The sequence below is a fragment of the Pongo abelii genome, chromosome 4 (assembly GCF_028885655.2).
Source record: "Pongo abelii isolate AG06213 chromosome 4, NHGRI_mPonAbe1-v2.0_pri, whole genome shotgun sequence".
Lineage (NCBI taxonomy): Eukaryota > Metazoa > Chordata > Mammalia > Primates > Hominidae > Pongo > Pongo abelii.
Genome location: NC_071989.2, coordinates 162677251 through 162699480, shown reverse-complemented (window position 1 = coordinate 162699480; position 22230 = coordinate 162677251). Strand labels below are relative to the sequence as shown.

The following is a 22230-nucleotide window of genomic DNA, read 5'->3' as shown; positions in this document are numbered from 1 at the left end:
AGTGTATAGGATTCAGATGAGTGGAGAGGGAAAGAGCATTTTGCACTGATTGGATTTGCTAATTGCTTTTTGATCTTGAGTCACCCATTTGCTTGTTTGTTTCTTTGTAAGTGTTCCTGGTTCTCCATCATCTTTCACAAGACTAACTCCAACAGCTTCCTTACCATCCTTCCAACATTCTGGAATCCCCTTTGCTTCTCTTCTTTTTATTTTTAATATGGATGCATGATGATTGATCCTCTTTTCTTATGCACCATTTTCTCTTACCTGGATCCTGGATTATTGCCTCAGCCTGCCTCCCTTCTTTTCCACCTTCTAATCCATTCTTCACCCAGCTACCAAAGTGATCTTTCTAAAATTTAAATGTGATTCTGTTTCTGCTTAAAACTATTCAGTGGTTCCTCACTTCCTCATTATAAAGTTTGAATTCTTCACCATCGATTATATGGCCTTTATTATCTGGATCTTACCTTTCTAGCTTACCCCTTCTCCCCCTTACATTAGATACTCTCAATCATATTAAACTTCTTGCCATACTTTCTTTCACCTTTGGCTGTTTACATTTGTTTCTCTGCCTGAAACTCTTCATGTTCTCCTGGCTAACTTGTACTCAAGTTTGATGTCCCAACTTAAATTCCACTTTCTTGGAAGTGCATGTACAGTACTTGCTTAGTCTATGCTGTCACCATTTCTATATTCATGCTCTGGATGTAATGCAAAAAGCACAGCACAGGATTTGGACTGGAAGTAGGAAGACTAAGGTTTGACTACTAATCTTTGCTATGCAGTCTTGGGGAAGTCACTTAATGTTTTCAAGCCTTAATCACTTCATCTCTAACATGGAATAATGGCACTTTTCTCTCAAGCCCATTGAAGCATTTATTGATATAATATACATAAAAGGATTCTATAAGCACTAAAGCACCATGCTTATGTACATTACTGCTGCTACTATTGTTATTACTACTACTGCTGCTGCTATTACCACTCCTCTCCTCTTCCTCCTTGCCTGCCACCTCATGATCCTCAGCAGTCTTTCTAGAGTGTTTATATGGGACTTGGTTTTTTAGGGGATGAAGATTTTACCAAGGACATAACAGAGCTGTTTTCCCAGCTGCACGTTTCCTCCAAACCAGAGAAACTTGCCAGGGTAAGTTATTGCTTTGTGGTGATTTTCATTATTTTACTTGTAAGAATGTAGTGGATAAAGAGCATAAGATTATAAATTCCTGGCAGAGGTGTCACCAAAATCGAGGGTATATTCTCATTATGCCCAGAATTGGGTTCTGCATCTACTTGCTTTCTGCTCCTCCAGGTCAGTGTGTTGAACCCACATCTGCCCCACAACACGTGTTCCATCCTCACCTGTTTTCATTTGGGATGCTTTGCTTATCTGAAAGCTTAATTTAGTCTACAATGTTGGTCATTAAAAGTTGGTAGTGCTGACCAGCCTCATGATTCCAATGGGTGAGCCTCTGTCGAGGACTCTCTGTTCTCAGGAGTCTGAATGATTTAGAGATGATATGTGGCCTTGCCCATAGGGATTAGAGGTTGTCATTACCCAGAGCCCAGTGACTCAGATAATGACTATTTGTCCGGAAATGAGAGAGTATTATGACCAAGGCCCTTATTTTTGGTGCTGATTCTGGAACTATTTTCTTATATTTGGAATGTGGAGAGACTTTAATCAAAGCTCAGAGTAGGTAGGGAGGTTCTGTGGCAAGTATAAGCCAGTGTCTGCTCTTGGGACACTGTTCACTGGGTCATGGATTGCTTGCTACCTCTTTACCCACCTCTGCCAGTCTTGAGAAGCATTTCAGGACCAGTCAGCTGCAGGTGCACATTGTTTCCTGGCCAGGTAGAGGTGAGAGCTATTGCATAGTCAACCCAGTCACCTTGTCTCCATCCCCCAGGGCAAGGAATATGATGTTTGGTGTGTTATCCCACTCTCCTATGCCCATCGAAAATGCTGCATTCTCTGAGAAAGCTTTTTTAGATCATCCTAAGGCTGCTCATCTCCCTCACCTCTACTGTAACACTTTACTAAAGCACTTTTGATCTTATAGTGCTTTTTATTTTGGAAATAATATCAAACTTAGAGAAAAGTTACAAGAGTAGCACAAACAGTATTTGTATACCTTTTATGCAAATCCAATACTGTTAATATTTACCTCATTTGCTCAAACATTTGTGCTTTCACGTATGTTCTTTCTCTGTAAATACATGTATACACATATAGATAAACACACATTATTTTTGTAACTATTTGAGAGTAAATTGTAAACATTATTGCTCTTCTAAATGTTTCAGTATGTGTCTGCTAAGGATAGGGATATTCCCTTATATAACCACAGTATAGCTATCAACTTCAGTAAATTTAACATTAGTACTTTTGTTGTACTAATTTGTTGTAATCTATTTTCCATATTTCAGTTATATCAGTTAACCCAGTAATGTCCAATAATATCAAACTTTTTCCTCTGCCACTGGAGCCAGTACATGATCACGAATTGTATTTAGTTGCCATGTACTTTTAGTTTCCTTTAATCTAAAATTGTTCTTCAGCCTTTTTTTGTCTTTTTGTCTTTTATGACGTTGGCATTTTTGAAAAACAAGCTTTGGAGTTTCTCTAATGCTTTCTCATGATTAATGTCAGTGTATACATTCCTGGCCAAAATACTCCATAAGTGATGGTGTGTCCTGCCCAGGGTATGACAGCTAAAGGTACATGATATCCATCTGCCGCTTATTGGTGATGTGTTGTCTGATTTCTTTCTGTAGAGTTAAAATTTATTTTCCTATCTTGCTAATAAACTTTCTGTGAGGAGATACTTCAAGACCATACAAATATCCTGCTACTCATCATAATTTCTCTCCTAAATCTAGCATTTATTTATGATTCTGGCACCAATATTTAATGTGAAGATTTACCAGTTGGCTTTCAGCATTCTAGAATAGTCATGACCTCTCCTTTCTCCTCCATTTTGTTCTTTTTTTATTTGTTATCGGTATGCTTTCATGGAGTTCTGCTTTTTCCCCATTGGCTTGTAATTCGTCACTGTCCTTAATTATTTTGATGTTCAAATTTGTCTTTCCAGCTGGCTCCTAGGTGGCATGCCTCCATCATTTTTGGGCGCTTCCTTATTTTCTGGCATAACAAGATATTCTAGACTCATCTTATGCCTTCTGTGCCCCAGCCCTGCAACCAGACATTTCTTTGAGAAAGCATGATTCATTCCTTTTTGGTTTTATAGACCAAGACCTAGGTGCTAAGTGTACTCATTGCCACTGGTGTGGCTTTGATTCTATGCTGTCAGCAGAGCTACAAAATATACTCAGGTACATATACACCTATATGTGTTATGTATGTAGATACATATGTGCACATGTACACCTATATGTATTTTAGAAATCATGACTTCACACACAGTATAACTCCAATTTTAGTCCATCCCTACAGGGTTTTTCCTTGCCTTTCCCCATTACACATTTGTATCTCCCTTCTACAGTAGGAACCTTGTCTCCCAACAATATTAGCACATTTCCTTAATTATGAGATGTATCTGAAATGGTTTTATTGCTTTGCCTATACTATAGATTGAGTATCCCTTATCTAAAATGCTTGGAACAGAGAAGTGTTTCAGATTTCAGATTTTTGTTTGGATTTTGGAATATTTGCATACACACACAAATACACACAAATACACACACACACACACACATACACATATAGTGCTGTATCTTGAGGATGCAATCCAAGTCTAATTACAGAATTCATTTATATTCATGTATACCTTATACACATAGTCTGAAGATAATTTTATACAATATTTAAAAAAAATTTGTGCATGAAACAAAATTTTCAATTCATTTTGACTACAACCCATCACATGAGGTCAGGTGTGGAATTTTTCACTTGTGGCATCATGTTGGCACTCAAAAAATTTCAAATTTTGGAGAATTTTGGATTTTCATATAAGGGATACTTGACCTGTACTATAAAAGTAACCTACAAAAAATTGTTTTATTTGCTGCCCTATGTGTTAATTTTATTTTTGAATATGTAGAGTATTAATATGCTTCCAAAAATCAAACTGCACAAAAAATATACTCAGGTCTCTCCGTCCCACTTCCCTTCCACTCCATTCTCCTGTTTTTATAGGTATTCATCTTTCTTGTTTCTGGCTGATCCTTCCTGAGTTTCTTTTTGTAAAGATAAGCAGATATATTTTCTTATCTCCTCTGATGGAAAAGTCAACATACTATATTTGTTCTTTAGTGCTCTGCTTTTTTCACTTAGCCTTGTGCATAGGTATTTTTATAAATTTATTATAGTTTTTAAAAAATATGTGTATCTTACCTCCTATCCTGAAGCTTAAATTTCTTGAAGGCAGAATCTGTACATACCTATTCCTTAAAATTCCAGCTCTACTACCTAATATTTTCTGTGTGACCTTTAGCAAATTGCTTGACCTCTGTGAGCCTCATTTTTTTCTGTCTGTGAGGTGAGTTGTAATAATGTAGGGTTCCTGTGAGGTTTAAATGTGTTCACACACAAAAAGCTCTTACAAAGGGCCTGGCTCATAGTAAATAAATGCTCACTATTGAGGGCTCCACAGAAGACAGCCCAATGTCCTCTACACGTAGCTGTTCAATAAATATACATATATGTTCAATAAACCTTTATTATGCTTAGTAATTTGCTAGGTGCTAGGGAAATAATCATGAAAAAGACATAGTTTACATGCTTAATGAGAGATCACATTAATACGTATTTTTGTAAGACCAGTAACTCCTTATCTGTCTGGCAGTTCTTGCCATTCTCTGAAAGCAATCTTCAGATTGTTTAAATTTTAGGCATTGAGACTGAAGATGTAGATTGGTTAAGGATCAAGGCCTTAACCATTGGCCCTCAAAAGATTTATATGGCAGGCTGTGATGTAGGGGAAAGAGCACTGAATTAGGAGTCCGGGAATATGATTCTATGATTCTGATTCTTGTTCTAATACTCACATGTGGCGTGGCCTGGGGTAAATTCATTTTCTTCCGTGGGCCTCATTATTTTTCTGTTGGAAATAAATAAGCTTTTGGAGAAGCCAAGTTCAAAGGTACCTTTTGAGATCTGCAGATCTCAACAAGTGGGAAGTTCCAGACTGAATTGTGGGCATGGATGACATTAATAATTTTGGGAAAGGATAATAAATTACCTTGAGTTGGCACAATAGTTCATGATGATTTCACTTAATATATTTATTACAAGAGAGGTCACTTTGGGTATGCTCTATGCCTACTAAAATATTTCCTGGCCAGGCGCGGTGGCTCACACCTGTAATCCCAGCACTTTGAGAGGCTGAAGTGGGTAGATCACGAAGTCAGGAGTTCAAGACCAACCTGGCCAAGATGGTGAAACTCTGTCTGTATGAAAACTACAAAAATTAGTCAGGCGCAGTGGCAGGTGCCTGTAATCCCAGCTACTCGGGAAGCTGAGGCAGGAGAAGAGCTTGAACCAGTGTGGCAGAGGTTGCAGTGAGCTGAGATCATGCCACTGCACTCCAGCCTGGGCGACAGAGTGAGACTCCATCTCAAAAAAAAAAAAAAAAATCTCCTTCGGGTATATTAAATTTATGGTATCAGTTTTTTCTTTTATGTGGTCTATCACTCTCCATTTTTCTTTTTTAATCTCAGATAAATTAATCCTTCATTTTTTTACTCATTTTGTCTCTTCAAAGATATTGCAAAGAATTTAACATATTGTTTGTATTATTAGTCAACTGTCATGATTCTTTCCAGCCTCATCTCTCAGTGTTCTCTACTGTAAATCTCACTACTCCAACCTAATTTTCTGTCACACTCCCCATCCTCTATATTCTTCCTTACTGGCCTTTGTTCTGTTTCTCAGGTGTACCAAGCTGATTTCCCTGTGCTTACAACTCTCTTTGCCTAACTATTTGTATGGCCAATTCCTTCAGATTTCAGCTGAAACATAACTTTTCAGAGACCCTTCCTGATCACCCAAACTCAAGCCACCTTCTACCCATACTTACCATTACTCCATTTTATTTTCTTTATGTATGTTTTTGTTTGTTTGCTTGCTAATTGCCTTATTAGGAGAAAGAAGAGCAGGCTCCTAGTTTGTATTATTCACCATTGAATCCCCAGCGCTGGCACAGTGTTAGTATATATTTGCAATAAATGAATGAATGAGTAAAATGCCTGTATCCTATATTTTGGTCTTGCTAGATAGCTCACTGTTTGCCTACACACTTTGCATTTTTCTGTTTCCAAGCCTTTATATAGTTCATGCTGTTCGGTGTTTTGAATTTGAGAGGTTAATGCTTAAGTAATGGGAAGGTATAGATCAGAGTTAGATTATTCCTGAATGTTTTTGTGGGAGGATATAGGGAAAGAACCCTACAGTGAAATTCTGGGAACACAGGTCTGCTTTAGCTCATTCAGGTAGCCTTGGGTGTAGCCCCACTTACTGATCCTTCAAGGCCTAACTCCAGTACTGTATGTATAATAAAACCTGTGTTTCTCAGTTAGAATGACTCTCAGAGTCTTCTCTGGATTCCTGTTACCTCATGACAGCTTTGAACACATTCTGTGTATGTAAAGTTAATAAAGTAGATGGTAATAAACAGTTTCTGAGAAACCAGGACTCTTTCACTTGCAAATGACAGAAACTCAAGAAACTTAAAAAATAACAGAAACTAATTTAAAAGAGGGGAATTCAGTAGCTCAAGAAAATAGAAAATCAAGGAGCAGAACTGGCTTCAGGCATGGCTCTATTCAGGAACCTATCTCTATCCCTATCTGTGTCTTTCGGCTCGCTTCCTTTTGTTTTGGCTTCATTCTTAGGGAAGCTTTTCCATATGGTGGTAAAATGACCATTGGCAGCTTCAGGGTGGGTGACTTTTTTCCATTTCGGTAACTCCTACTGAAAGAACATTTCTTTTTGCTGATAATTTTACCAGATGTCCTGGGACTGATGTCCATTGATCTGGCTTGGGTTACTTTTTAATCTATGAACCACTTACTCTGTGGACAGGAGTATTAATATTCTCAGTAGCTAAATCTGAATGGTTTTCCAACTTTTGGAGCCAAAAGATGGAAGCAGCTGCACCCAGGTCACATGAACTAAGGAGAATCTAGAACCTGCCACCAAAAGAAAGGAGATATGGATGCTGGTCATAGCCATATCCAAAACAGTAGATGTTCTTCACAGTGTACTTGACACTGGGTGTGCAAAGCCAAATAAAACACTCTCTAGCTATCCTATAATACATAGTTTAGTTAGGAAACAGATAATTCTACTATATTTGGTTAAGTTCTGAATTTAAGTTACCTGAAAGAGATGATGTCTGGGTAGAGGATTGAAAGAACAAGTACAGTAGAGGTCATACTTACCAGAAGATAACGTGGAAAATGATAAGAGATGAGGCTGGAAAAGTAGGTAGGGTTTAGGTTGTGGAGACCTGTTACATCATGTAAAGAGCATGATCCAGTTGATGAGGAGCCATTGAAGGAAAGAGGAATGGTCAGCCCTGGGCTTAAGAGAGATCACTGGTAGCATTATGGAAGACAGATTTAAGATAAACAGATCAGAAGCAGAGACCAGTCACAAAGTGAATCTGAACTCAAGTAGTGGTAATAGGGAGGAGGAAGACGGGAAGAGGATGATGAGGGGCTTGGATAAAATCAGACCATCTTGGTGATTGGTTGGAGAGGAAAAAAATCTAAGATGGCCCCTATATTTTTGCTCAGGTGACTGGTACCTGGTGGCACCTCTAAAACTTTGGGAAATAAAAGAGGTTGAAAAATTTGGGGGTAAGAAGAGAAAGGCAATGAGTTCAAAGTTTTTACTTGTTGTATGTGTGATGCCTGCAGAGTATTTTGTCTAGCAGGCATTTGGAATAAGTTTTCAGGAGAGGTCAGGGCTAGAAATAAGGATCTAAGAGTCAACTGCAGGTTGAGGATAGTTAAAACCACTGGCATAGGATGGATGGAGAGGGAATAGGATGAGATGAGTAAAGAGTGAAGGCTAGACCTCCAAATAATATGGGCATTTAAGAGACTGGCCAATTAGGATCAATAAAAGATACTGAGGAGAAATGATCATAAAGGTCAGAGGAGGACAGAAGAAAGTTGGGGTTACAAAAACCAAAGAAAACTAGATTCATTATCAGGAGAATGGATAAATTGTGATATATACAATCATGCATTGCTTAATGATGAGGATATGTTATGAGAACTGCATCATTAGGCAGTTTTGTCATTGGGCGAATATCAGAGAGTGTACTTACACAAACCTAGCTGATGTAGCCTGTAACACACCTAGGCTATGTTGTTTAACCTATTGCTCCTGTACAAAACTGTACAGCATGTTACCATACTGAATACTGTAGGCAGTTGCAACACAATGGTATAGAAAAGGTACAGTAAAAATACGATATTACAATCTTACAGGACCACCATTATATATGTGGTCTGTTGTTGACCCAAACATCATTATGTGGTGCATGATTGTATATAAAATGAAATACTACACAGCAGTTAATATGAATGAACTAATACATGCAACAACATGGATAAATCTAACACACATTATGTTGTGCTTAAGCCAGACACAAATTAGAATGAACTTATACTTCTATTTTTATGCATTTTAAGATTAGGAAAAATTATTTATAGTGAGCAGAAGAGGGGTTGTCTTTGGGCAGGAGGAGGGGGACATGGTTTGAATAGTATTGGTTAGGAAGGGACATGAAGGGACCTTCTAGGGATGAGGAAATATTCTATATCTTGTTCACAGTTTCATAGGCATATGCACATATAAACATTTCTTAAGCCATACTCTGAAGATTTGTGCACTTTACTGTATGTAAATTATACCTTGGTTTTTTAAAAAGCTGATTAGAGGCTGGGCGCAGTGGCTCATGCCTGTAATCCCAGCACTTTGGGAGGCTGAGGCAGGGGGATCACATGAGGTCAGGAGTTCGAGACCAGCTTGGTCAACCTGGCGAAACTCCGTCTTTACTAAAAATACAAAAATTAGCCGGGCGTGGTGGTGGGTGTCTGTAATCCCAGCTACTCGGGAGGCTGAAGCAGGAGAATCGCTTGGACCCAGGAGGCAGAGGTTGCAGTGAGCCAAGATTGTGCCATTGCACTCCAGCCTGGGCAACAAGAGTGAAACTCTATCTCAAAAAAAAAAAAAAAAAACTACCAATTAGAGAATTTCAAAAAGGAATGATGGACCACAGTGATAAGTATTGCTGAGACTAGTAGGATAAGGACTGAAAAGCTAGATGGTATGTTCAGGTAAGAACAGGAGCCCTTACTTCTAGGAGGCTATTGTGTTCCTGGTAGGTGCACAGTAATTTTGGTAAACTGAATTGAATTGTTGATGGCCAATATTTTTCTTATTTAGGCAAGAAATACTGCCCACGAATGGATCAGGAAGTCTCTGACAAAGCCATTAGCAGAGAATGAAGAAGGAGAAAAACAGTCGGAAGCAGAAAATACTGAGCAAGTCAACAAAAATTCAATAGAGGTAGCCAAAGCAACTAAGCCTTTTTTGTTTGTTTTAGTAGATTTGAAATGTATCACAATCAGGGACCCAGGCTCCTATTTTTACACTGCTATCCATAATTTCAACCTAGTGATCTAGGATTGTAGCATCTTAGATCCAGACTATAAGATTAAAGGAAGAGTGAAGAAAAAAAGAGCGAAAGGATGCACGTGTGTTTTGTCATGAGGAAGGTTCCCAGAAACTGCCGCCTGACACTTGTTATCTAAATCATTTGGCCAAAACTTAGTTACTTGGTCACACCTGACTTCAGGGGAGCCCAGCTGTAAAATTACATCACTACTGTGGAAGAAGAAGACACTCTTTATTGGAAGGCAACTATTAGTCTCTGCTACAAATCCTGTAGTATGAGAGAAGTAAGGTGGTATCTTTCCACCAAATGTTTTGTTTTGCTATGCTTTGTTTTGTTTTTCCATCCAGGATATCCATGCGTTTGCAATCCGGAGCCTGGCTGAACTGACCACCTGCTCAATTGAACTGTTCCACAAAACAGCTGCATTGGTTCTGCATGGCAGGAAGCAGGAAGTGACAGCCATAGAAAGGAGCCAAACTCTTTCCCAGTAAGTGTAATGAGAATTCCTCTAAATGATGCAAATTGCAGGAGTTTTCTTGGCCTGTTTCCAAAGTTTTATAAACGTCTCTCTCAAGAAACCATTCACGTCACACCCATCCACATATTAGATGGTTTGTTCATTTTGGTTGTTTCTTTCTTTTCATTGAACCATGATAAATCAACATTATAAATCTGCCCTTTTTATTAACCAACTCATGCTCTGAAAACTATTTCTTTACAGATTAGTTTTAATAGGAATGGAATTTGGTATAAGTGAAAACAGAGAAGAGTTCTAAGAACCTCAGTTCTTAATAATAGTTATTATTGAGTGCTAATTTTATACCATTCCAAGTGCCATGCTAAGGGATTTGCATGTATAATTTCTAATTTTTGTAACTCCAAAAGTAAGTAATTAGTCCAGTTTTAATCATGAGAAAATGCAAACTGGGGGAGTTAAATAATCTGTCTGTGTTGTATGTCCTGGGATTTAGACCCAGGTCTGACTAAGTGTCCTGAACCCATTCTTTTTTTCTCATTATATTGCTGATTTGTACAAAAATTTTTTAAAAATAGTATAGATAATCATAGGTAGGGAAGAAAAAGCCCAGTAGTTTCTAAGCAAATGTCCTGATTAAAATAATGAGAATTTTCATTGGAAACAAATGTATAAGAGTGCCCATTGTTAGAACTGGGAGGGGCTGTCAGTCTTCTGCAGACTTCCTCTTTACTTGCACCATCACCATCCCACTACAGCATCCCATAATAGGGGGCTCATTTGTCTTCTTGAACATCCTTAAGGATGAGAGACTCATAACCCTAAAAGAAGCCTGTTCTGTGGAAAAGAGGCTATTTCTGCTACTTGTAATGTTCTTTGAAATGGGGTTCACTCCCTCTCTGAATTCAAGTCTACTCAAATGCCACCTTTTTAGAAAAGCCTTCCTTCACCACAAAGTCTAAAATAGCAACTTCCACCATTCTCTGTCCTTTTACTCTGCTTTATTTTCTTAGCTTATATCACCACGTAGTACTTACATGTATATGAATATATATGCATGTATATGTATACATATGTGTGTGTGTGTATATATGTATATGTATACAGTCTCCTCCTTAATTTAGCAAGTAAGTTGAAATCCATGAAAACTGGGACTGTTCTTGTTCACTGATGTGTTCCCATTGCTTGAAAGACTTTAAGTAAATAAAATCTGGTATACACAAGACTTTAGGTAACTATTATTAAAGATGGACTAATCACTTACTTTTGGAGTTGTTGTAAAAATTAGAAATGATACATGTAAATCCCTTAGCATGGTGCCTGGCATATAATTAGCACCCAGTAACTAATAACTATTATTAAGAACTGAGAATTAATTAATACATATTTTAACTTTTCTTTTTTTTTTTTTTATTCTACTGAGCTTGAATTTTATTTATTTATTTATTTATTTATTTATTTATTTATGACAGGTTATTGCTCTGTCACCCAGGTTGGAGTGTACTGGCATGATCACGGCTCACTGCAACCTCCATCTCCCAGGGCTAAAGCGATTCTCCTGCTTCAGCCTCCCGAGTAGCTGGAATTACAGGCACACACCACCACACCCGGCTAATTTTTGTATTTTTAGTAAAGATGGGGCTTTACCATACTGGTCAGGCTAGTCTCGAACTCCTGACCTCAGGTGATCCACCCACCTCAGCCTCCCAAAGTGCTGGGATCACAGGCATCAGCCACTGAGACTAGCCTTTTTTTTTTTTTTCTTTTACTTTTTTTTTTTTTCTTTTACTTTTTTTTTTTTTTTAAATTTATGAAGTATTTATTGATCATTCTTGGGTGTTTCTCGGAGAGGGGGATATGGGAAGGTCATAGGATAATAGTGGAGAGAAGGTCAGGAGATAAACACATGAACAAAGGTCTCTGGTTTTCCTAGGCAGAGGTCCCTGCGGCCTTCTGCAGTGTTTGTGCCCCTGGGTACTTGAGATTAGGGAGTGGTGATGACTCTTAAAGAGCATGCTGCCTTCAAGCATCTGTTTAACAAAGCACATCTGCACCGCCCTTAATCCATTTAACCCTGAGTTGACACAGCACATGTTTCAGAGAGCATGGGGCTGGCGGAAAGGCCATAGATCAACAGCATCCCAAGGCAGAAGAATTTCTCCTAGTCAGAACGAAATGGAGTCTCCTATGCCCACCTCTTTCTACACAGACACAGCAACAATCTGATCTCTCCTTCCTTTCCCCACACTTCCCCCTCTTCTTTTCAACAAAACCGCCATCGTCCTCATGGCCCGCTCACGATGGTCGCTGTCTCTTCGGAGCTGTTGGGTACACCTCCCAGACAGGGCAGCCGGGCAGAGGCGCTCCTCACCTCCCAGACAGGGCGGCCGGGCAGAGGCGCTCTTCACTTCCCAGACGGGGCCGCCGGGCAGAGGCGCTCCTCACTTCCCAGATGGGGCGGCCGGGCAGAGACGCTCCTCACCTCCCAGACAGGGCGGCCGGGCAGAGGCGCTCCTCACTTCCTCCCAGACGGGGTGGCAGCCAGGCAGAGGCGCTCCTCACTTCCCAGATGGGGCAGCCAGGCAGAGGCGCTCCTCACTTCCTCCCAGACGGGGTGGCGGCCAGGCAGAGGCACTCCTCACTTCCCAGACGGGGTGGCCGGGCAGAGGCGCTCCTCACTTCCCAGACGGGGCGGCCGGGCAGAGGGGCTCCTCACTTCCTCCCAGACGGGGTGGCCGGGCAGAGGCGCTCCTCACTTCCCAGACGGGGTGGCCGGGCAGAGGCGCTCCTCACTTCCCATATGGGGTGGCGGCCGGGCAGAGGCGCTCCTCACTTCCCAGATGGGGCAACCGGGCAGAGGCGCTCCTCACTTCCCAGATGGGGCAGCCGGGCAGAGGCGCTCCTCACTTCCTCCCAGACGGGGTGGCGGCCAGGCAGAGGTGCTCCTCATTTCCCAGATGGGGCGGCCGGGCAGAGGTGCTCCTCATCTCCCAGATGGGGCAGCCGGGCAGAGGTGCTCCTCACTTCCTCCCAGACGGGGTGGCAGCCGGGCAGAGGCGCTCCTCACCTCCCAGACGGGGCGGCCGGGCAGAGGCGCTCCTCACTTCCTCCCAGACGGGGTGGCGGCCGGGCAGAGGCACTCCTCACCTCCCAGACGGGGAGGCCGGGCAGAGGCGCTCCTCACTTCCCAGACGGGGCGGCTGGGCAGAGGGGCTCCTCACTTCCCAGATGGGGCGGCCGGGCAGAGGGGCTCCTCACATCCCAGACGATGGGCGGCCAGGCAGAGATGCTCCTCACTTCGTAGACAGGGTGGTGGTGGGGCAGAGGCTGTAATCTTAGCACTTTAAGAGGCCAAGGCAGGAGGCTGGTAGGTGGAGGTTGTAGCAAGCCGAGATCACGCCACTGCACTCCAGCCTGAGCACCATTGAGCATTGAGTGAGCGAGACTCCGTCTGCAATCCCAGCACCTCGGGAGGCCGAGGCAGGCAGATCACTCGAGGCCAGGAGCTGGAGACCAGCCCGGTCAACACGGCGAAACCCCGTCTCCACCAAAAATACAAAAACCATTCAGGCGTGGCGGTACGCGCCTGCAATCCCAGGCACCCGGCAGGCCGAGGCAGGAGAGTCACAGCAGCGACTCGAGGGAGGTTGCAGCGAGGGAGGGACTGCAGGGAGGTTGCAGCGAGCCGAGATCATGGCAGCACAGTCCAGCTTCAGCAACAGAGGGAGACTGAAAAAAGAAGGAGAGGGAGACCGAAGAAAGGGGAGAGGGAGGGGGAGGATATTTTAACTTTTCTAAATGGAATGTAGGGTCTTTTGAGTATGATGTTGTCTCCTTAAAATGTATTTTAATTATTTTCTATTTGATTTAACTTCAACATATGCTGCTTTCTAGAGGATTTTGTAGAGAAATGTTTTTCTAAGGACTGAACTTCCTTTTTATGTAGCATGAGTGCCTGCTCAGATGGGTCTTCTTATACATCAGGTAGCTGATTTAGGCATACAGTAGTACCCCCTTATCTGTATGGGTTATGTTTTAAGTCCCTATTGGATTCCTGAAACTGTGGATAGTACCAAACTTGATTGCTGTCATTTGGAACACATTTCCATTCATGTCTTCCACCCACAAATTTAATGCCTTTTCCATCTTTTTAAAAAGTATTTTACTGATACATAATATATATATATATGGGGTATATGTGAGTGTTACATGCATAGAATGTATAATGATGAAGTCAGAGTATTTGGGGTATTCATCACCTTGAGTATTTATTGTGTCTATATGTTGGTATCATTTCAAGTGCTCTACATTACTCTGAAATATACAAAATATTATTGCTAAATATAGTCACCCTATTCTGCTGTCAAACATTAGAATTTATTTTTTTCTAACTGTATGTTTGTACTCATTAACCAACTTCTCTTCATCTCCACCCACTCACCCACCCACTTTTCCGCATTTCTGGTATCACAATTGTTCTGTTCTCTATTTCCGTAAGATCATATTTTTTTAGTTCCCACATATGAGTGAGAACATGAGGTGTTTGTCTTTCTGTGCTTGGCTTATTTCACTTAACCTCGTGACCTGCAGTTCTTTCCGTGTTGCTGCAAATGACTTTTTTTTAGGTAGCTGAATAGTATTCCATTATATGTGTGTGTGTGTGTATATATACATATACATATATACACACACACATATATATGTATATACAGACACACACGCTCACACACACCACATTTTCTTTATCCATTTGTCAGCTGACTTAGGTTAATTCCATATCTTTGCTGTTGTGAATAGTGCTGCAATAAACATGCAGGTGCAGGTATCCCTTTGATAGAATTTATTTATTTATTTTCCTTTGGCTAAATACCCAGTAGTTTGGTAGTTCCATTTTATTTTTTGAAAAATCTTCATACTGGTTTTCATAGTGGTTGTACTAATTTACATTCTAACAATGTATAAGAATTCTCTTTTCTTGGAATTGTTGCCAGCATCAATTTTTTTTTTGTTTGTTTTTTTGAGATGGAGTCTTGCTGTGTCACTCAGGCTGGAGTGCAGTGGCGCAATCTCGTTCACTGCAACCTCTGCCTCCTATGTTCAAGTGATTCTTCTGCCTCAGCCTCCTGAGTAGCTGGGATTACAAGCATGCACACCACACCCAGCTAATTTTTGTATTTTAGTAGAGACAGGGTTTCACCATGTTGGCCAGGCTGGTCTCAAACTCCTGACCTCAAGTGATCCACCTGCCTTGACCTCCCAAAGTGCTGGGATTATAGGCATGAGCCACCATGCCCAGCCATTTTTTGTCTTTTTAATAATGATAGCCATTCTAACTGGGGTGAAATAATAGCTCACTGTGGTCTTGATTTGCATTTTCCTGATGATTGATACATCAGTGATGTTGAGCATTTTTTCGTGTATCTGTTGGTCATTTGTATGTCTTCTTTTGAGAAATGTCTATTCATGTCCTTTGCCCATTTTTTAATGAGATTTTCTTTTCTTTTATTGTTGAGTTCCTTGTATATTCTGGATATGAGTCTCCTGTCTGATGAGTAGTTTGCTTTTTTCATCTTACTCAGTATATATCACACACTGTAACTATAAGTTTTGCAGTTAGTGGTGCAACAGCAAAACTAGCATGATTTCTTTCTCCTCAGAGTTTTATGGATAGAAAATTTGTTCTTATTGTAGATTTAGCTGCGTCAGCATATATTTTTGTTTTTCTTACTAAGTGAAGATCTTTCACGTTTTCACTTCAAGGAAGCACTTTATAGCTTCTCTTTGGCATATCTGAATTGCCAGCATCACAACTCTTGGGCTTTGGGGCTGCCTTAGCCCATTTAATGTTACTATAACAGAATATCTGAGGCTGGGTAATTTACAAAGAAAAGAGGCTTATTTGGCTCATGATTCTGGTGGCTAGAAAGTCCAAGAGCATAGCAGTGGCATCTGCTTGACTTCTGGTGAGGGCCATGTACTGCTCCGCAACATGGTGAAGAAGCAGAAAGACAAATGGGTGTGTGCAAAGAGACCAACGTGAAAGACTGGACTTGCTTTATAACTATGTGTTCTCTGGGACCTAATTTATTCTCCCCAGAGTGAGAACTCACTGACTACTGTGATATTGCATTAATCTGTTCATAAGGGCACCTACCACTTGGTCCCACCTCCTAATACTGCCATATTGGGAATCAAATTTCAACATGAATTTTGGAGGGGACATATCAAAACCATAGCAGGGGCCATAATTAGGTAAAATAAGGGTTACTTGAACATAAGCACTGTGATAACACAACAGTCAGTCTGATAACCTAGATGGCTAATATTAATAGCTGACTACTGAGCGGGTTCTGTGGATATGCTGGACAAAGGGATGATTCATGTCCTGGGTGGGATGGAGAAAACAATGAGAGATTTCATCACACTACTCAAGATGATGTGCAATTAAAAACTTATGAGTTATTTATTTCTGGAATTTTTTATTTATTATTTTCAGATCATTGTTGACCAAGAGTAACTGAAACTGCAGAAAGTGAAACCACAGATAAGGGGGGGATACTGTATTTACTCCCTTGAAAAGCTTTCTTCTTTCACATTTAGTACCAGGAGTGATTTGTTCTCTTCTGACAATTGTTAAATGTAACTTATTTTTTTAAAAAAAGAAAAAAGAATGTTTCTGACTTTTCCTTTCTTTCCTAGGATGACAATTGTGTTGTGTAAAGAGTTGTCCTCTCTGTCTAAAGAGTTCACCACCTGCCTAACAACTGCTGGGGTAAGAATTCATGCCTCTTATTGCAGTAGTGTTTGTCTGGTTTCTTTAGCAGTTTAAATGTCATAAAGTTTGCCCACTTTAAGTGTACAATTCAATAGTTTTTAGTTTTTAGTATATTTACAGAGTTGCGCAGCCATTTCCATAATCTAATTTTAAAACATTTTAATCAGCCTTCCCCAAAACTCGTGCAATCCCCATTCCCTTTCACTCCACATTTCCCCAGCCGTAAGCACCATGAATCTGCTTTCTGTCTCTATAGATTTGGCTGCTTTACATCTTTCACATAAATGGGATTAAACAATATGTGGTATTTTGTGTTTGGTTTCACTCACTTAGCATAGTGTTTTTGAGGCTTATCCACATTGTAGCATGTATTAATACTTTTTATTACCAAAAAATCTGTCTTATGGATATATATCACATTTTATTTGTTCATCAGTTAGTAGACATTTGGATTATTTCTGCTTTTTGGCTATAATGAATAATGTTGCTGTGAACATGCATGTATGTTTTTATGTGAATATGTTTCCATTTCTCTTGGGTAGGGGTAGATAGCTAGGAGTGGAATTGCTGGGTCATATGGGTGATATGGGTCATTAAGGAATTGCCAAACTGTTTTCCAAATAGTTTTACATTCTCACCAGCAGTGTGTAAGGGTTCCAGTTTCTCCATATCCTTGCTAATACTTATTATTGTTTGTTTTTATTTTAGCCATCCTAGTGGGTATGAAATAGTATCTCATTGTGGTTTTGATTTACATTTCCCTAATGTACATCTTTTTTTCTTTCTTTTTTTTTTTTTTGAGGCAGAGATTTGCTCTTGTCACCCAGGCTGGAGTGCAATGGCACGATCTCAGCTCACTGCAACCTCCGCCTCCTGGGTCCAAGTGATTCTTCTGCCTCTGCCTCCCAAGTAGCTGGGATTACTGGCACCTGCCACCATGCCCAGCCAATTTTTGTATTTTTAGTAGAGACAGGGTTTCACCATGTTGGCCAAGCTGGTCTCGAACTCCCGACCTCAGGTAATCCACCCACATTGGCCTCCCAAAGTGCTGGGAGTAGTACAGGTGTGAGCCACCATGCCCAGCCAATGTTGAACATCTTTTAATGTGCTGGTTGGCTATTTGTTTGGCTTCTCTGGAGAAATATCTATTTCAGCAGTTTGCTTGTTTTAAAACTTGGGTTGTTTGTGTTTTTATCATTACTTGCAGGAGTTTTTTTTTTTTTTTTTTTTTTAATTTTCCTAGTACAAGTTTCGTATCAGATTTTTGATGGGAACGTATTTCTCCAAGTCCATGAGTTGTCATTTCGCTTTTTTGAGCGTGTCCTTTGCAGTGAAGTTTTACTCCTCTGTTTTCTTCTAAAAGTTTGGTTGTAGCCCTTACATTTATGTCTGTGATCCATTTTGAGTTAATTTTTGTGTATGGTGTAATTTTTGTGTATGCAGTTGCCAGCTGGTGGGAGAGATGTAGTTAAAGCTAAAGTCCTTTGGGGATTTTAAAAATTGGAATTGTAAAAATTTATGAAGATGTGTGAGCTATGGAAGATGATTTGAAACCAGTAATAATGAGTTAGGATAAAATCAAGGGCATTTTAAACAAGCAAATGAAAATTACTTTATAGTAAGTATATCAGTGTCAATGTAGCAGCAAAATTACTGTGGGTTCTTAAATTTTATTTATTTATTTATTTTAAAGCTCTAGTCATGAACATTACATTTGTTTTAATTAAGACCATGGCCTAAGTTAATTTTTTAAAATTTGAGTTTAGATTATTCCTGTAAAGGGTAATCTTTTGGTACAGCTTTACTTTTCCCTGTAGTATTTTCTTGACAAGAGGATCTGGGTTTCCTGAAGTTAATCTTATAAGGCCAAATCTTTCTGTGTGTTCCATAAAGATACTTTAAGCCAGCATATAAACTATAAGATGCTGACACATACAAGTATTAAATTTACATTATTTATTTATAAGACTTTTCTAAACAGCCTGTGTTAAAGACCCTTGAGTTTTTTGAGCACATGTTCCATATCTACATATTTTGTTTTAAAATGGTTCTAAGGTTTTGTGGTCAAATGAAGATACTTTTTAATGTCAATAAAAAGTTATAAAGCAATACACTATCAATATGGATAGCACAGAAAGATATTAAGAAGGAAGTTTAAAACACTTACAATTTCACTTTCTAAAGATGACATTTTGCTCTCAGTCCAGACTTCTATGCTTATATTTAATATTTATATACGGGTGTGTTTGTGTGTTTTAAAGTGTGATTGTACTCAACTTACTGTTATTTAACCTACTCTGCTCACTTAAAAATGTATTCTTTATTCCAGGTCAAAGAAATGGCAGACGTCCTTAATCCATTAATCACTGCAGTATTTCTAGAGGTTAGTAGTAATTGTTTTTAAGTCTCTGACTCCAAAGGTATTACGTACAAATTAACTCTTATGAAGCCTTTTGTTTTTGGCTTTTTTATTTTTTTCACCATATTGGTAGTTTAGCCATATTGATGTAGATATGACCAAAATAGTGTATATTTGATGTGCATTCCTTCCTTATTAATTACAAAGCATACAGTTGAAGCTGCAGGGTACTGGAAGAAGCAGTAGATTGTCATTACTTAGTACTAATCCTTGACAGCTTAATGGACGGTTCACAGTAATGAAACACCTTCTGAATACCAGCTGGTAAACATGAAGGGCTGAAAATTACAAACAGGTAAGCACTGCTTCCTAAAGGACTAAAGTTTATGCAGAGGTTTGTTACAAAACAAAACATGTTGTCATTTCCTTGCCAGGAAATCATGCTTTGTTTTGTCAGAAAGGTAGTGTTTACATTATCCTCATCATTCCATTAGATTTGAGAAGGTAGATGGTTCAAGTCAATGGAAAAGAGGATCCTGTGACTGATTATATTACCTCCCTATGTGATGTTTTCTGGATTCCATGTTTTAAGAACTCTACCTTGTAAACTAACTGTGCAAACAACATAGACTTTTTGATGATTTGTTTAAAACATGTTTATGTAAGTCTGGGGGGAGAAAATATATTTGATAGTTAAGTTTTAGATGTTAATTGAAAAAATGTTTTAACTACCAAACTCTTATTTCTCTAGTTTTAAATTCTTTTGACATTACCATCAAGGAAATTATTTTAATTCTTTAATTACACAGTTTTAATCGAGTAGTCAGGGAAACTATTTTGATCGTTTTAATAATTTTTAAAAATATAAGTTTGTGATTTAGTAAATGGCAGAGTGGTGCAGTAGAAAGGACTCTGTAAACCAGGAGCCCCGTGTTGCCCTGGATCTTCCTTGATTTGTTGTGTGACTCTGACAAACTTTGTTATTTTCATGTGCAACATAAGAGATTTAACTAGATGATATCTGAGGTCCCTTTTGTGTGGGAAATTGAGTATTAAATGTCACACTGAATTTTAAATAGGAGTACTTGCCATTGATAAATTTTAAAAAGGTAATCTCTCTTGATATGGGCTCCCTATTATTTTTAGTGGATTTTTTTTTTGCATACAGATTTGAAACACTCTTGTCTTCGAAATTATACATTTTTATCTTAATGTAATGAGCTCTCTGTTGATAGTCTTTTGAAAGGTGAGGGCTTTTCAGTATAAATGAAGTCCAGCAAACTGAGGGTAATGATTCTCTAACACTTCTGAAAAATGTTGTTCAAGATAGAAATATATCTATACTATCATCTTTGAAAGCGGTATATGTTGAAAGATGTTTATGTGTGTGAGCAGTTATTGTGCTCACTGATCACATTGAGTCCATGGAAAAAGAGCTATCATAATGGGCTAGAAATTCTATAGGTGTAGGATTTATAGCCTTCTGAAAGCCTCTTTCAGTAATTGACCACAATATTGTGACAGACTCTACCCCACTCAATAAAGGAATAAATAAGCTTTGAATGCCAAGTCTGAGCATGTTGCCAAAGAAGAGCTACCATTTCTGATGGGCAAGTTGGACAAAATGCTGACATTCTCTTTTTGTGCTCATATCATCTTAAGAGCTAGATTCTTCTCCCTATAATAGAGTTTACCAAAATGGCCAAGTCACTGCTCTTATTTGCCAGGCTATGAATTCAGTTAGATTACAAAAATTAATCTGTTCCCTTGTTGTCTTACAGTATATCTTCTCTTTTAAATAACTAATATTTTCTTTTTCTTGTTTTTTCAATCCTGGCAGGCATCAAACAGTGCCTCCTACATCCAGGACGCCTTTCAGCTACTCTTACCTGTGCTAGAGATCTCTTTCATTGAGAACAAGATTGAATCACACAGGCATGAGCTGCAGGGCCAGAAGCCTTTGTTAGAACATTGAAGAATGGAGACGTTGACCTGGGACTTGTGACAGCCAAGGAATGCCACCTTATTCTGGCTACTCCTGCAGAAATCAAGAGTGGGGTTATTTTAGTATATAAAAATTCAGGCAGGAAAGATGGTTTAAAGAGGAAGATTGTTGCCTTCAGTGTTTGATTGAAGTATTCAGGTCCTCACAGTATTCTTTCCAGTTGTTGTAATTCATAAATTATTTGAAAAGAAACTTTTGTAGAAAGTCCAAGAATAATAACTCTAGATAAAGATTAGTGGGACACTCAGGCAAAAATGTTGGTCTTTCTTTGACATGTTGCAAAATGTTATCAATTTTGTCATGGATGTAATTTGCAGCCCATGGATGTAACTGGTTGATAAGCCAGAGAAAAATAATTTAGTGTTCTAAAATTCATGGCATGTGTGGTTTATTAATGCCATGTACTTTCTCCTTTCTGGAATAAAATCTATGGCTTTAAGAAAACAGCATATGTAAACTGTGATGATTACCCTTTATCACATGAATTCTTGGAAATAGAAAGTTTCATCTGCTTTTTTAAATTCTTAGTAGATATTTGGCATTGAGGAGAAACTTGTAAACTATTATAGCCACATGAATTAACTATAGCAAAGTGCCCTTTTTCTTCAAATTGCTCCCCCTCCCCAGGATGACATACTTCATGTCATAGCTGAACCCTACTCTACTGGATTCAAGGCCGGTAAATGCAATTTAGAGAAGCAGTTTTATGTTTGCAGATATTCTGAGTCTCTTCAGGATGTGTTTCGTGTCTGCCGTATATGCAGGATAAATTCTTTAACAGCAAACTCCAAAGGAATGTTGAAGCTGTTTTAGCAATGAGATTTTTTTTGTTTGAGTGTTGAAGTGGGCCATAGTCCTTTAGAAATGATGTTCATTTATGATAAGATTTAACTTCTAAGGCACAGTTTATTTTTTCCTCTTTCCTTTTTGTTTGTTTTAATGTATTCTTTAGCATGT

At 39.2% G+C, this 22230-nt stretch overlaps 1 protein-coding gene across 8 annotated transcripts in view; it reads left to right on the top strand.

Annotated features, from left to right (window-relative positions):
- Positions 1-21719, top strand: part of FAM114A2 (family with sequence similarity 114 member A2) — a 54850-nt gene extending 33131 nt beyond the window's left edge. For all 8 annotated transcript variants that reach the window (XM_009241213.4, XM_009241214.4, XM_063724333.1 and 5 more), the window contains 6 exons: positions 1071-1150; positions 9428-9550; positions 10007-10146; positions 16834-16906; positions 19239-19292; positions 21109-21719. In XM_009241213.4, coding sequence (XP_009239488.4) covers positions 1071-1150; positions 9428-9550; positions 10007-10146; positions 16834-16906; positions 19239-19292; positions 21109-21243 — 605 coding nt within the window. In that variant the 3' untranslated portion in view covers positions 21244-21719. The remainder of the gene's footprint in view (positions 1-1070; positions 1151-9427; positions 9551-10006; positions 10147-16833; positions 16907-19238; positions 19293-21108) is intronic.
- The last annotated feature ends 511 nt before the right edge of the window (positions 21720-22230 follow it).